A 13,428-nucleotide genomic window follows, 5' to 3' on the forward strand; every position below is an offset into this window, starting at 1 on the left:
AGGCAACGGAAGTGCGAGTAAGGTAGGTTGAAGGGGTGGTGGATGGGTCCAACAACCATAGACTTTCACCTGGGATGCCGGTGTTCGATTTCCGTAAGATTAAAAGGCCAAACACTGTTCTTTATTCCTAAACCTAACCACGTGCGTGTGTGTTGTTAAAGTAAAAAACATAAATTTGCAGTGTTGTACCAATGTGGTGCATTTACTTTGAAAGGGACTGTATATAAACGTTAAATTTCCTGTGAAAACAGAAGTGTATTTTGAAAACATTCAGTGATGGACCAGGGAGAACTTAACACAGTGTCCCAGAAGGTCAACAACCAACGCACCCAGGGTACCTTGCATGTAATACCTTGACGGATGGAGGTTCATGACCCAACATCAATGTGTGAAGAGGTCGGAGTGAGAATGCATTGGAAAATGCAGTGTGTCGTTCGAGCAATAACCAGAGAGTCAGGGAAACTCTAGGCTTTGGTTAGATGGAGGGAAGTTTATCACAGTTCATTTACACATATTACCTACATTGTTTTGATACAAAGCTGGTTGAAAATGAAGGTGAAATATCCCTTTAAGTAAATCAGTGGCATTTATGTGATGGATGATTAATAAACAGGACCAGTGCAGAACTCTGACTTGGCCTTAAACTTTACCTACATTGAAATCTAACCTGAAATGTCATCTAAATCCTAAATCAAAATCAGGATCTCTCCTCACTTTGCAAGAATTATTCTCACTCTGAGTGTCTCAAACTCTGTATGATTCTCTGAAGGGTAGAAGTACAAGAACACGGAAACACACACATCGAACCAAACACTGTGTACTTCAGACTGCCTCTATCCACCAGCCCCCCGCAGTTTTCATACTTGGCATAGAGACAAGCTCACTACCCGTATTCATTTTATAAAGATGAAAACACAATCAATACAGTGAGCCGGGAATTGGAAGTCATTTTCATTAGAGCTGCTGAGAGTTGTGCAGTCATTACCAGCAGATAGCACAGGGGGCCCCGGCTGCAGGCAGCCATTTGTATTCTAGACGCCTGCCCTTCCTCTCTCCTTGCAGCCCCATCTTACCTCTTTCGTCTGTCTCTGTCTATCTTCCTTCTCTGGATTCCCTATTCCCCTTCTCTCAACCTCCCATCCACCTATAGAAAGTTTTTTTTCTAGGTCATGTCCCTCACTCCATCTTAGGAAAAGATGTATATTTATATATTTATTATTTATTTACATTTCATTTCATCTGGGGAGCACTTGTAATAGACACAGCGCTCACTTTCAAGCCGTCCACCGCAGCCATTAAACGCACTTGTGCTTTGTTTGTTTTTGCTATTGAGCTCCAACTGCTATTTCATATTTTCTTTTCCTGGATTATTCGCATCATCTTTTTTTTCCCCCTTCTCCTATTTGCTTGCTCCCTCCACACCAAATGTTTTCAAATGGAGGGAAACAAGTTAAAACACCACAACAAAATGCAACAAGAGAGACCATCAGCACACGCTCAGGGGAAATAACAGTAGCTGGCAGTGGCCATTGGAAGTTGCAGCGGCAAAATAGAGGTGTTTTGTCTTCTTTTTTTTTTTCTCTTCACCCTCGGTGGCTCTGAGCGCTCTGAGCTCATTGTCATAAAAATGGAATCTGTCACCCCGCTATAAACCTCAGTCAAGGTAGAAAAGAGAACAAATACAGACGCTTGGTAGGCGCCCACCTACACAGCAACACTCACAAGTGTACGAGCGTGGAAAGCCTGCAATTTGAACACAAAGCTGCTTCACAGTTATTGTTGCTTTTAGCTGTACACAAAGGGAGGAATGTCATTTTAATACGTCTTGTTTTTATGTCCTAATTCTCTGTGATTAGTCTTTTTGTCTTGTAAAAACAGCTCCTTGTAAATCAATAAAAAAGGTGGTATATTTGTTTATCTCAATGACAGACGATAACCTTTAGAGAGCTGTTAAATGTGGGAAAAGTTCTCAAGTGTTGTCATGTAGTGTACACCCAGGTGTGTACTATATGAGGGGAATGGGCCCCTTTCTATTGGTGATTGTATGGCATTACAGGAACACAGTAGTGATTGAGAGAAAACTCTTCTTGGTGGTTTAAGGATGCTCCAACATTCCACTATTTGAATCGTATGCCAAAAAAACGTTGCACTACCATAAAAAGAGAAACTCGCTTAGATAAACAATAGGCAAACATGATGTTGTGACAAGAAATAGAAATAGAAATAGAAATGTTTTTTTTTCTTGTGTTTTAAAAAAAGTTATATATTGATATTGAAAGTAAACAAAGAATCCAAAGGAGGTGGTTGAAACACTGCTGGCCGCAGTGCTGGCTGCAAGATGAAAGAGAGGAAGCGTGGGTGGGGCCAGAGAGAGCTTTTTAAAGGCAAGCCAACAGATGCCAGAGATCAGGTACTAACGGCAGGAGGCATTCAGATCACCTGCAAGATACACAGAGTTTGGACATAACACATGTTTAAACATTGTTGTTTTACACAGCCACTGCGTTGCCACAGAATAACTGCAGAAATTGTAAGATTTCAGAGAACGTATCCCAAAGTTTCTTGGGCATATATATTTTTTATTCTCTCCTAAAGTAGGGTGTAATTTTTATTTTTTTTGAAATTCAATACCTTAAAGGATAAGTCCTACTGATTTCAATCAATGATACCATGTCATTGCACACAAAATATTGTGCTGCAATTAGTGAATTGACACATGCTTACCACATGCCAAGGACATCCATGTTTCCCATATCTCTTTTCCTTCAAATTAGCTCTCGTTCTTGAACATAGACTGTATAAATAATGGACATAGCTACTGTGACGTAGCCCATTGATTTGTGGAATGCCTTTTTGAAGCCTTGCTGCAATCCGCCGTAGCAGCCCTCATTTCCACCAGTTTTGAGCAGAACTATTGTAATCAAGGTTGCGTCATCAACAGAGGATGTTGCAAATTGCACAGTGGAGGTAAACAGTAGTAGCAAGACTGACATTGAGTGACACTGATTACCTGTGAGCTTTTATTCTGTTATTACAGATATTTGTTTTTATCCATAAAACAACAACAATAACTATAATTGATAAGAACACGTAGAAGACGTGTACCTGAAAGCCTCCATACTCTTTTTCCATCCCGTTTCCAGTTGACAAATACTGCTGCTTGGTCATTGATTACCAGGTCAGACACTACACAACAAAAGCCATCTTTTTTTGCAGCAGTATGATATGCTGCCAGGCGGTGTCCATGTGTAACAATGCTGGACAGCATCGCTTTGAAACGCCGCAGGAAAACAATTTAACTTAAGGAGCTGGAAAGTCCCTGTAGGGCAGACAGGAGGGGTGGGGGATGTGTCCAACAAACACTGGACTTTCACAAAAGAGCCCAGTGTTTGCTTCCTGTATTAATGCTAAGTAAATACAAGATGTTTCACCGACAGTTCATTTTGAAAAAGATTGTATGCAGCTAACGAACAAAAACTGTACATTTCCTGTGAAAACAAAATTGTGTTTTGAAAAGACACTGCAAGTAACAGGCGTTAATTAACATGGCGTCCCAAACGTCAACAACAGATGCATTCAGGATACCTAGCACATCATACATCACTGAACAAGCAGCAATATGTGACAAGTTGGGAGTGAGAATATGTTGCTTTTTCCAACCTGTAGAATATGACACGCCCACTAATGTCATCACGGTTCACGCTTCAGGTCAAGGTCTTTGGTTCCAGCTGGAAACCAACTTTTCGGGTTCTGACCTAATGGTTTTTGGTCAAAATGCTTAGAGTGGTTCAAAATTAGGTGTGCATTAGGTGCAAAAAGAGGTACATGGGGAAGACAACTCTTAAATGTGGCAATACCATTTTTAGGTCTGTGCCCTGCAGAGGTCAAGTTTTACATCTTTCGCTCATATTGGTGGTAGGAGACTCAGAGTACCAAAAATAATTTGTGTTTTTTACACTACAGTTTTGTACTTCGGGTATAATGAATATGGAAGCCCTTAGGGCAGTTCCTTAGACTTTCAATTTGGTTACTAAAAGGATCACATCATCTATCACTTCTTCTTCTATTCTCTGTTTGAATGTGTATCATATCCATGGTATCCTAATGGTGCTCTGGTTTTTGTTTCAGACCACAGCGGGTGAACTGGGTGAAGGTGGATGACGATGTGCCATCTCACGCCGTCATCACTGGCGGCGATCTTTACATCGAAAACCTAAACAAGTCCTACAACGGAACCTACCGCTGCGTGGCCTCCAACGCAGTGGGGGAGTCTTTCGATGACTACATCCTCTACGTCTATGGTACGCAGGTCTAACACTGACCCTCCATCACTTTACTCTCTCTCGTTTTACCTGTATCTCTGTACCTGCCTTTTTTGAGAAATTGCCCCGGGAACATAAACACCCGGATCATCCTTATGATGATATTTACATGATTGGTGAGTTGTTGGCATTGGTGCTTATTGCTAGCATCTGTAGCAGGATTGAGCCAAAGATCATAATCTAATGTGTGCAGACTGACTTGTAAATAAGGGCTGTGTTTGAATACAGTTGTGGTATACTTTTAATCCCTCCCTGTTTCAAACTGCATAGTGGATATGGCAAAAAACCAAAAGCTTACCTCTTTGCTCTGTCCACTTTGTCACATGAGTGCTCTTTCTGCCCTGCACTTGGATCCAGAAAAATGGGGTCCTGAGGCAGCATTAAAATGGACACAATAGGTGGTGGAAAAAAATGCATGCAAACTGTTTTGCCCCCTGATAAGCGTGCAAACTCATTATTATTGTTACTCAAACTGGATTGCATTTCATCTTCTCACCAGTGCCTGTGGCAACACACCCACACCAAAGCAGCTCCTTGAGATGTTTTTAATGCAGAACCTATTTTTTGCCACCAAAGAAGAGGTTGTGTCCTCAGTATTGTTTCTCTCTCTCTCTCTCTGTATTGTTTGGTTATTTTAATGACCTGGAGAGGAGTTTACATTCTGCATTTACGTGCACATTTTACATTGTGGATTTTGAAGACTGGTTCTAACTGCTTTTAGGTAATTATCAACATAAAATGTAAGACAGGGATTGAGTTATATCCTGGCAGTGCAGAGAAGGTCTTAAAACGGGTAGAAAAATAAAATGTACAGAAAACATAATTGAGTAAAAGGTCCAGTGTGTAGGATATAGGGGCATCTATTGGCAGAAATAGAATGTAGTATTCATAATTATGTTTTCATTAGTTTTTAATAACCTGAAACTAAACCTAGTTGTGATTTTGTTACCTTAGAATGAGCTGTTATATCTACATAGAGAGCCGATCCTCTTTCATAGATTGCGACATGTTGTCAATACAGACAGGACAAAGGACAAACAAAACACTGGCTCTGCATAGGGCAATTTGCTTTTCTTGCCATTTTGCATCAGCCACTGTAGTTCTCCTGAATGCTTGGCACAATCTGCAACTCACCACTAGATGGCACTAAATCCCACACACTAGACCTTAAATGAAGTAATAACATTAATTTAAAAATAATATTTAGAGTACTCTGAAATATTACATACTTTTTGTACTGGCCAGTCAAAAAAAGTCTGTGGAGAGTTGAATTGGACAATTTTGATCTTATGACCTCAGCTTGTCTTAAATCCCTCCGAAGAGGCTTTGTCAGGTTTTAAACTTTTGCTGTTTACCCAAAAAAGAAAGGTATTAGGCGACTGGAGACTGTGAGGAAAAAATCACTGCACAGCAAATGTACATGATATATGGACTAGTTCTAAAAGTAAACCTGACAACATCAGCTCCAGTGAGTCATTGGTTTTAATTTTCAATTCATGGAATAACAGGCCACATGATAATTTTTAGAGAGTGTCTTTTTGCACCCAGTTGAGAAAAGTCACAGTACATCTGTTTGGTGATTTTCACCCATCCCTGTGACAAGTTTTTATGCATCCCACTACATGCTGTGGTTGGCTAGTACTCGTCATGTTGATGCGTTAAGGTTGGAACTGTTCAAGGTGAGGACAAAAAGGTCAGGGTTAGGGCTTGTACTAGCCAGTCCCAGACCTCTGAAATTAAAATGGAGATGAAACACTGAACAACATGACTGCATTTAATTTTTACCTAGGCAGGATGTGACACTGCAATCAAACTTGATATCCACATAGATTTGCTAGAAAACTAAATTGCCATCTTTCAACAAGCTAGTTGGAGATGTCACTGGGTGACTATGAACACTGAGTACTTCAGACTGGTTAAGTGTTGATACAATGGAGTTTGAGAGTTTTGATGAGATTCAAAGAACTACTGTCAAAGTTAAAAACCAACTGCCTATGCTTTATGAGCCAGCAAGAACAAAAAAATTAGTAAGACCTGTTTCCATGGAGCTGGATGACAGCAGTGAAAGTGAAAGTGGAAAGCCTGAAATTGACTAACTAAACCACACAAAGCACTTCTCCACAACAAATATGTGCTTTACCACTTTCTTCATCAAGTTGTCAGACCACAATAACAACGGGAGATGCTTATAACATGGCATTAACGGTATTATGTCACAGCTAACATAACTAATGTAGCCTAACCCAGCGGTCACGTCCATAAGCCACCTTACGTCATGATCAACATCATTCCCACCTCTCGAAGCCCAGAGAGTCGAATGTAACCATTTTCTGCATCATGAAGCATCAGTAAAAAACAAACTATATGAATTACCATCAGAGGAACTGTCAGGGTTTAGCATCACGAAATCTAGACACCAAACTCTAACTGTGTTTTGCTGTTGAAATAAACATTTAAAGTGTGAGTTGTCTGACTGAGATGGCTCTTTTAATACTAGCGTTTGTCGACCCCTGCCTTAGATCATAACCCAAAAGTTTTACTCTGTTTACTCCTCACCCCTGTTATAATGTCTCCTCTCCCAGTATTGTACATCCATTTCTGCCAAAACAGAGAGTAAACAACATATATCCCACCTGTCAGGCACTACGTGACTATGCGTATTTCCATGCACTATTCTACTCAAAACACCTCAAACACTGGCCATAAATAAATATTGTCAAAGAAAAAAACAGCCATCAAAGGACAAAACATGCTTTATACGAGCAAGTTTACCAAGCCTACCACAACAACTGCACAACAACTGAACAAGCAGACAACAGGGATGAACTGCCCCAGTGATGTCACTAGCTAGCATAAAAAGTAAAGGTAAAATTCAACCAAACCACAGTCATATTGTTCAGTGTTTCATCTCCTCTTGAAAGTGGTAGATTTCCAAGAAAGATCTTGCATATGTACTGCCGGAAAGTCAGGTGATGTAGACTGGGTTTCGATTCCTGTGTGAGTCAGTGTTGGCTCATTATTTTTAGACTTAGTTGATGTATTACTTTCTGTTTTTCTGATGTATAAATCACACTGGGTACATTAACTTTAGCACAATGTCTGAATAGACCAGTTGGTGTTAACATCATATTTCTACGTTGCTAGGAAACCCAGGAATATACACCCTGGTGTAAATAGCATTGTTGGTTAATGGACACCTGGGTGCAAATAGCATCTGTCATAATTTTATTACATGCTGATGTAAGTCAATGTCATTTATATAGCCCAACAATACATGTCACACATTTGCCTCAAAGCGCTCCACAACCTGTAGAGCGCGTAACATCCTCCATCCTTTGACCCTTAATTCAGATAAGGAAAAACTGCTAAAAAATGCATTACTAACAACTGTCCATCAGCATGGTGTGAACCAGTTTTTTTCGTTGTTGTTTTTACATTCAGCACTACAGCCAAAACGTAGCTTGGGATCAATACATGAGTGCGGTGTGTATGTTCTACCTCCCACTAACTTGGGGTAATCCTTTAACCTGCCTCCACCTACTTCTGCCAGATTTCTTTATTTCTTTGCCTTCCTGTTGATCTTCCTGTTAATGCAGCATCCGCCTCTCTTTCTCTCTGTTTTTCCTCTCATCCTCATAAGCATTATCTTAACATGCTTTTATGCTGTTGATACCAGTAACATTTTCTCCCTGAGCAGGGCATTACACTCTAATGTGCTCATTTTCCCTGGCCAAAATTACTTCACTATCACTTTTTGGTAGACCCTGAGCCCGCAGAGAAATTATTTGGCTGCTATTGTCAGAGGGAATTAGCAGAGTGAAAAGGCTTCTTTTTTTATGTAGGGGGGTAAAAAGAGACTCTCAATGCCTGACGGACACCAGCTGAATGGATGTTATTTACAGCAGAGCAGGTTGCTGTGCTAATGATGAGTGCAATAAAACAACAGAGGTACCGCTGAAAATCAGGAAACAGCTTACTGCCACCTGCTATATTACAGCTGTTAGTCTGTACTAACTGTGCAAAGAGAAAGTCTCTTTTTCTCCCTCTGTATATTCCCCTGGTTCTCTCTGTCAGAATCAGTTTGACATGTACGTAAATCTTTGGACTGAAGAAAATTTCCAGCGCTGACTTCTTTAGGAATTAGTCTGCCATTCAGAGAAAGGATTTGGATTGCGGGTTAAGTCCAGAACCAGGACAAAGTGTTTCAATTTCATGATAGTTTATGATAAAAATTGGAATATTGAAATAAGAAATGACATTTTGGAGTCATCGTTAAGGGAATGATAAAACAAAGGTTTGTGTGCATGCAAATGTGTTGTAAGCAGATCAACGACAGCACACATTAAAGACCATCAATAAGAGAAACCAGCCACATTGTCGCTGACGTGTGTGCAATCTATTATCCTTAACTTTGCATGAAGTATGAATTTTCTGGTAATTGTAGCAGGCTTTTTGTACGTCTCTCTCCCCGGGCCTAAACAACAAAATCCCATGGTGAGGGCTGCAAGTTGCCCCTCTCTCAACCACCCACACATCCCCCCATGGTGAGCGAAAGACAAAGATAAACACGGTAATGCAACATGTGGGCAACTAAAAGCCTTGCACACACACACACACACACACACAAAAATACACACAGTCACCATTAAAACCACATAAGGCCTCCACCCTTTTAGAGCTAGTCTTTTGATGACTTTGATGTGTCCGTGGCTCCCACACTACTAATGTCGACTGTAATTCAACAGCAAATCATGCCGAACCTTCGCCTTGCTAATGGGAAGACAGGATGTTGTGGCTGAGCTGTCAGAGGCTGATTCTCACATTATGTTCCAGACCCCCCTCTACCACTACACACACACAAACACAGTACCTCCTGCTTCTACACCACCATGCACACGCATCGGTAGTACCTAAACAGAAGCTGGGAGGAGGGCGTGTATGTAGACACACACTCCTGTGTAAGAAATCAGATAAGCAGCAGGGGCGTCAGCATGTACACTCGTACAGTGGTGATATGAAGCATTTGGTTCTGGGTACAACATATTAGATTCGCCAAGATAGAGCCAACTAGCCTTATTTTTGCTCACAGGGTGCTTTCACAACTAATGTGTTTGGGTAAAACAAACTCTGGTAGGTTTGCCTGTGTAGTGGGATTCATTTTGACTTGTGTGAAAGCTGTGAGTCGGACTCTAGTGCAGACCAAATAATTGAATCAAGACTACCCTACCCAACTAATAAATCCACCAGGTGATCATGAACTGTTAACAAAGCGATTTCTGGGTCTGTATAAGTGATTTGTAGCCTACTTATATGCAAAATCATTCAGTTACCATGGTAGCGTGTATGTGCATCACCACATGAATTCAAGGATTGGTGCTTCTGTGTTACTTTGTGTATATAAGCAACATTTCTACCTGTAAACCAAACTAAGGCAATTTCTGCATCGAGAAGCATCGAGATAATAAACAGTATGACTCACCATCAGAAGAACTGTCAGGCTTCTCCAGTTCCACTGTCCATGTCGGATTAGATAGCTGGGGGTGCTAGCTTGGAGTTCCATTCATGCACCCATCCTCTTACTGGTACACACTTTTATCCCTGAGGTGGAGAAGCCACCAAGATCTTGCTGGCTCCTCTGTAAAATTTGCGAAACGATGAGCTCCTTTCTAAGCAGATCAGCTTTTTAACGTAGGCTGGTTGATGACGTCAGCTTTGCCCTAGATCATAAACCAAAAGTTTTACTCAGTTCACCCCTTACTGCTTTTGTAATGACTCTTCTCCCAGGTTTGCATATCCATATATAAATATTCCAAAACTTAAATTCTCATGCCAAAACAGCTGGTAATGTTGACGTAAAGGTTGACTTGCATCTAGCAATGAAATGTGTCTAGCCTGTTGGGCGTGACTGCCCAAAAGTGACTTTAAGTGCACTACTCTACTCAAAATATCACTTACACTGGCCATAAAAAAACATATCGTCAGAGAGCAAAACAGTCATCAAAGGACAAAACATGTCTAGCATTACCACGTTTACCAAGCCTAGCTCAACAACTCTGACCAGCAAACAAGCGGACAGCAGAGAAAAACCATTTTTGCAACATCACCAACTAGCTTGTTGAAAGATGGCTGCACCGTGCTGGCGAAAAATTTAAATACTGTCCCATTTTCTAACAAATCTTGATGGATGTCAAGTTAAATTGCGGTGTCATATCTTGCCTTAGATAAAAATCAAGCTAAGCACAGCAGGCTGATCTCATAAACTGTTTGTATGTTTTCCTACAAAAAGTGATCCACCCAAATTTCTACATATCCCAGGTATCATAAGGTAGTAATAATTTGTGCGTAACCCACATATTTTGGAAGGCTGCGATCACATGAACAATTTGCTGTCAAGTCATTGTAAGATATATCCTTATGGTTTTTGTTTTCCTAACCCTAGCCACAGTAACTTTACTTGCCTGAACCTAATCTCTGTAACATTACCGTAATTACACAACTTTACATTAAGAATGTAACCTCAATTGTGGGGTGCAAATTTGTGGGATATCAAATGAACTGTTGTGTGTGCATTTTTGTTGGATATCATACAAACTGTTTTATGGGGATACATAGACCACAGTCACACAAAGTGTTTCATCTCCTCTGTTTATGTTAGGGTGCTAAACACTTTCGATAGATGTTGCTTGGCAGAAATTTAACAGCGTGCGTCGTTTTCAATTTATGCTTCAGTGAAAGGCTAAAAGTCGTCTTCATGGTTTATTATGCTCTGCGTCTAATTCTGCCGCATTTAGTGAAGTGTATCTGCACAGACAGCTGTTTAAAGCCCTATTCGGACGGGATTAGTTTTACATAGGTACGTGGGGTAAAGTAATACTTACCAGAGATTTTAGTCCCATCCGAATGTGCCATGTCAGTAATCATTACCGCACGATGTCAGTAAAGATTACTACGACTTTTACCTTCTGTAAAAGGGTCCCGGACAGTTACCTCAGGTAATACTAATCCCGTGCGAATAGACCAGCAGTAAATATGTGTGTTAGGGCTGTCAAAAAAAAATCGGTTAGAAATATATTCGAATATAGCCTATATATTTTTTATAAGTTCTAACCTAAATTTGATCATTCGAATATCATTAATAATTAATTAATACTATCAATAATGTTGTATATCACGGCGAATCCCATTCGGGCGGAAATGGCTCGCGCACAAGCCGGGCCAGAGAGGGACACAGCGATGGAGGGAGAGGCGCAGACGGAGGAGCCTCTGTGCCAACACCACCCACTATCCACGATGTGTGACCTGTTCGGGGAGACATACAGGGAGAGTGTTGCACCTGCTGCCTCCCTGCCTACCCTTTTTGGAGACGAGATGAAACGTTACCAGAATGAGACACCACTACGAGCCGGTCAGGATCCACTGTTGTGGTGGAAAACTACGCACTAAAGTATCCAAACATTGCTCAGATAACAAGGCAGAAGTTGATCATACCTGGCACTTCAGTGAGGTCAGAACGGGTGTTTTCATCCGAGTGTCACATTCATATTGCGCCAGCAATAAGCATCTTATTTTTTGTTTTTTGTTTTTTTTGTAAAAAAATAAAATTAAATTAAATAAATAAATAATAATAATAATAATAATAAATTCTAATATTATTCGAACTCTACTAAATTAATTCAAAAATATTCAAACTCAATTTCATGGTGCTTTTGACAGTCCTATCATACGCACATGATGGCAGGAGGGGACGGCGGTACGTGAATGGATTTACCCCTCCCACTTGTGGTAATTTTACTGATATTTCTTATCCCGTGCGAATTGGCCATTAATATTACTGACGTCCTGTGGTAAAGTGACATTACCCCACGTGCCCATGTAAAACTAATCCCATCCGAATAGTGCTTAAGTCACACAAACATTTGCTGTATGTGTGTTTTTATTTATTAACTGCATCTACATTGATTGATCAGCTCCCAATCTGTCTGTGAGCGGCAGATACCCCTCACTCACTAGGGTGTGTTCGGCATGGTGCTGACATGAAAAATATTTTGGTCCTTTAAATGTCTGCTGTTAGTCAGCCTGGCGAAGGTAGTTTGGCTGGCTGCTTTCTTAGCTCCCCAGGAGCCGATGCTGATGCTGAATACAGGTTTAAACCAGTGTGGATTGAAAACTACACAGTGACATTAATAACACTACCCAATCAGATTGCTTGACAAAATATGACTTTGTCTGCAACGTAACCAAATTCTCCAGGTGTGCGACATGAAAGCAGGGTGTCGAGAGACATTTTCTGTTGAAAATATGTCATTTTTGTCGAGCAATACTCATCAAAAGTGTTGTACAGCCTCCCGAAAATTAGGCTTTATTCTATCTAAGGTGAATTAAAGAGTTTCACAAAGATAAAGACATGCTTATTTCAGTCTTTCAAAAGTTAACCACCATACCTCCAGGCTATTTCAGAAAGATACATCTAGTTCAAATGCGACAAGTAAAAAGGGGAAGACTGTAATAATGATAAAGTCCCTCTGAGAGTCTGACAAAATGTACCATGTTTTAGATTTAATGCACCATAAAACCCCAAAAGCTGTCATGCAATAAACAGAAGGATTGTCTCGTCTCCTGTGTTAAGATTTAATTTTCTCTATTAAAACTTAAAAACCAGCCACAATATCAACACAAAATCCCAAACTGTACATTAGAGATGTGTAATTTAATGATGAAGTCCACATGGCGCCTCCACCCCCAACATTCCCCCTGCCTGACAGCCAGAACAAATGCAGCTATGGCCAGCATCTCCTTTAATACATCTGGTTCCAGAGTATTGTGACCCTAAGTGATGGAGAGCACCGTGAGACTGGCTGACACTAACAATGTTAACAGCGAAAAGAATGCAGTCTGTACTGCTCTAACTCTCACTGCCGCTCTTACTTCACAGGGTAAGAAAACACAACCATCAGGGTTTTCCTCTCACAGTCGAGTGAGACCCAGTGCCGAGGGGTTTTAAGTTGTTTACAGGCTGCCGCTTACCCAATAACTGAGTTCTCTTCCTCCCTGCTCCTTTACCAGTACTGGCTTTATTGCACACCATAAGCATGTTCAGTGACCCTGT

The 13,428-nt window shown here is 40.7% G+C and overlaps 1 protein-coding gene across 5 annotated transcripts in view; it reads left to right on the plus strand.

Annotated features, from left to right (window-relative positions):
* Positions 1 to 13,428, plus strand: part of cadm1a (cell adhesion molecule 1a) — a 612,111-nt gene that overhangs the window by 518,863 nt on the left and 79,820 nt on the right. For all 5 annotated transcript variants that reach the window (XM_033638966.2, XM_033638931.2, XM_033638948.2 and 2 more), the window contains one exon: positions 4,129 to 4,301. In XM_033638966.2, the coding sequence (XP_033494857.1) occupies positions 4,129 to 4,301 (173 nt within the window). The remainder of the gene's footprint in view (positions 1 to 4,128; positions 4,302 to 13,428) is intronic.

Source organism: Epinephelus lanceolatus, chromosome 11, assembly GCF_041903045.1.
Source record: "Epinephelus lanceolatus isolate andai-2023 chromosome 11, ASM4190304v1, whole genome shotgun sequence".
Taxonomy (NCBI): domain Eukaryota; kingdom Metazoa; phylum Chordata; class Actinopteri; order Perciformes; family Serranidae; genus Epinephelus; species Epinephelus lanceolatus.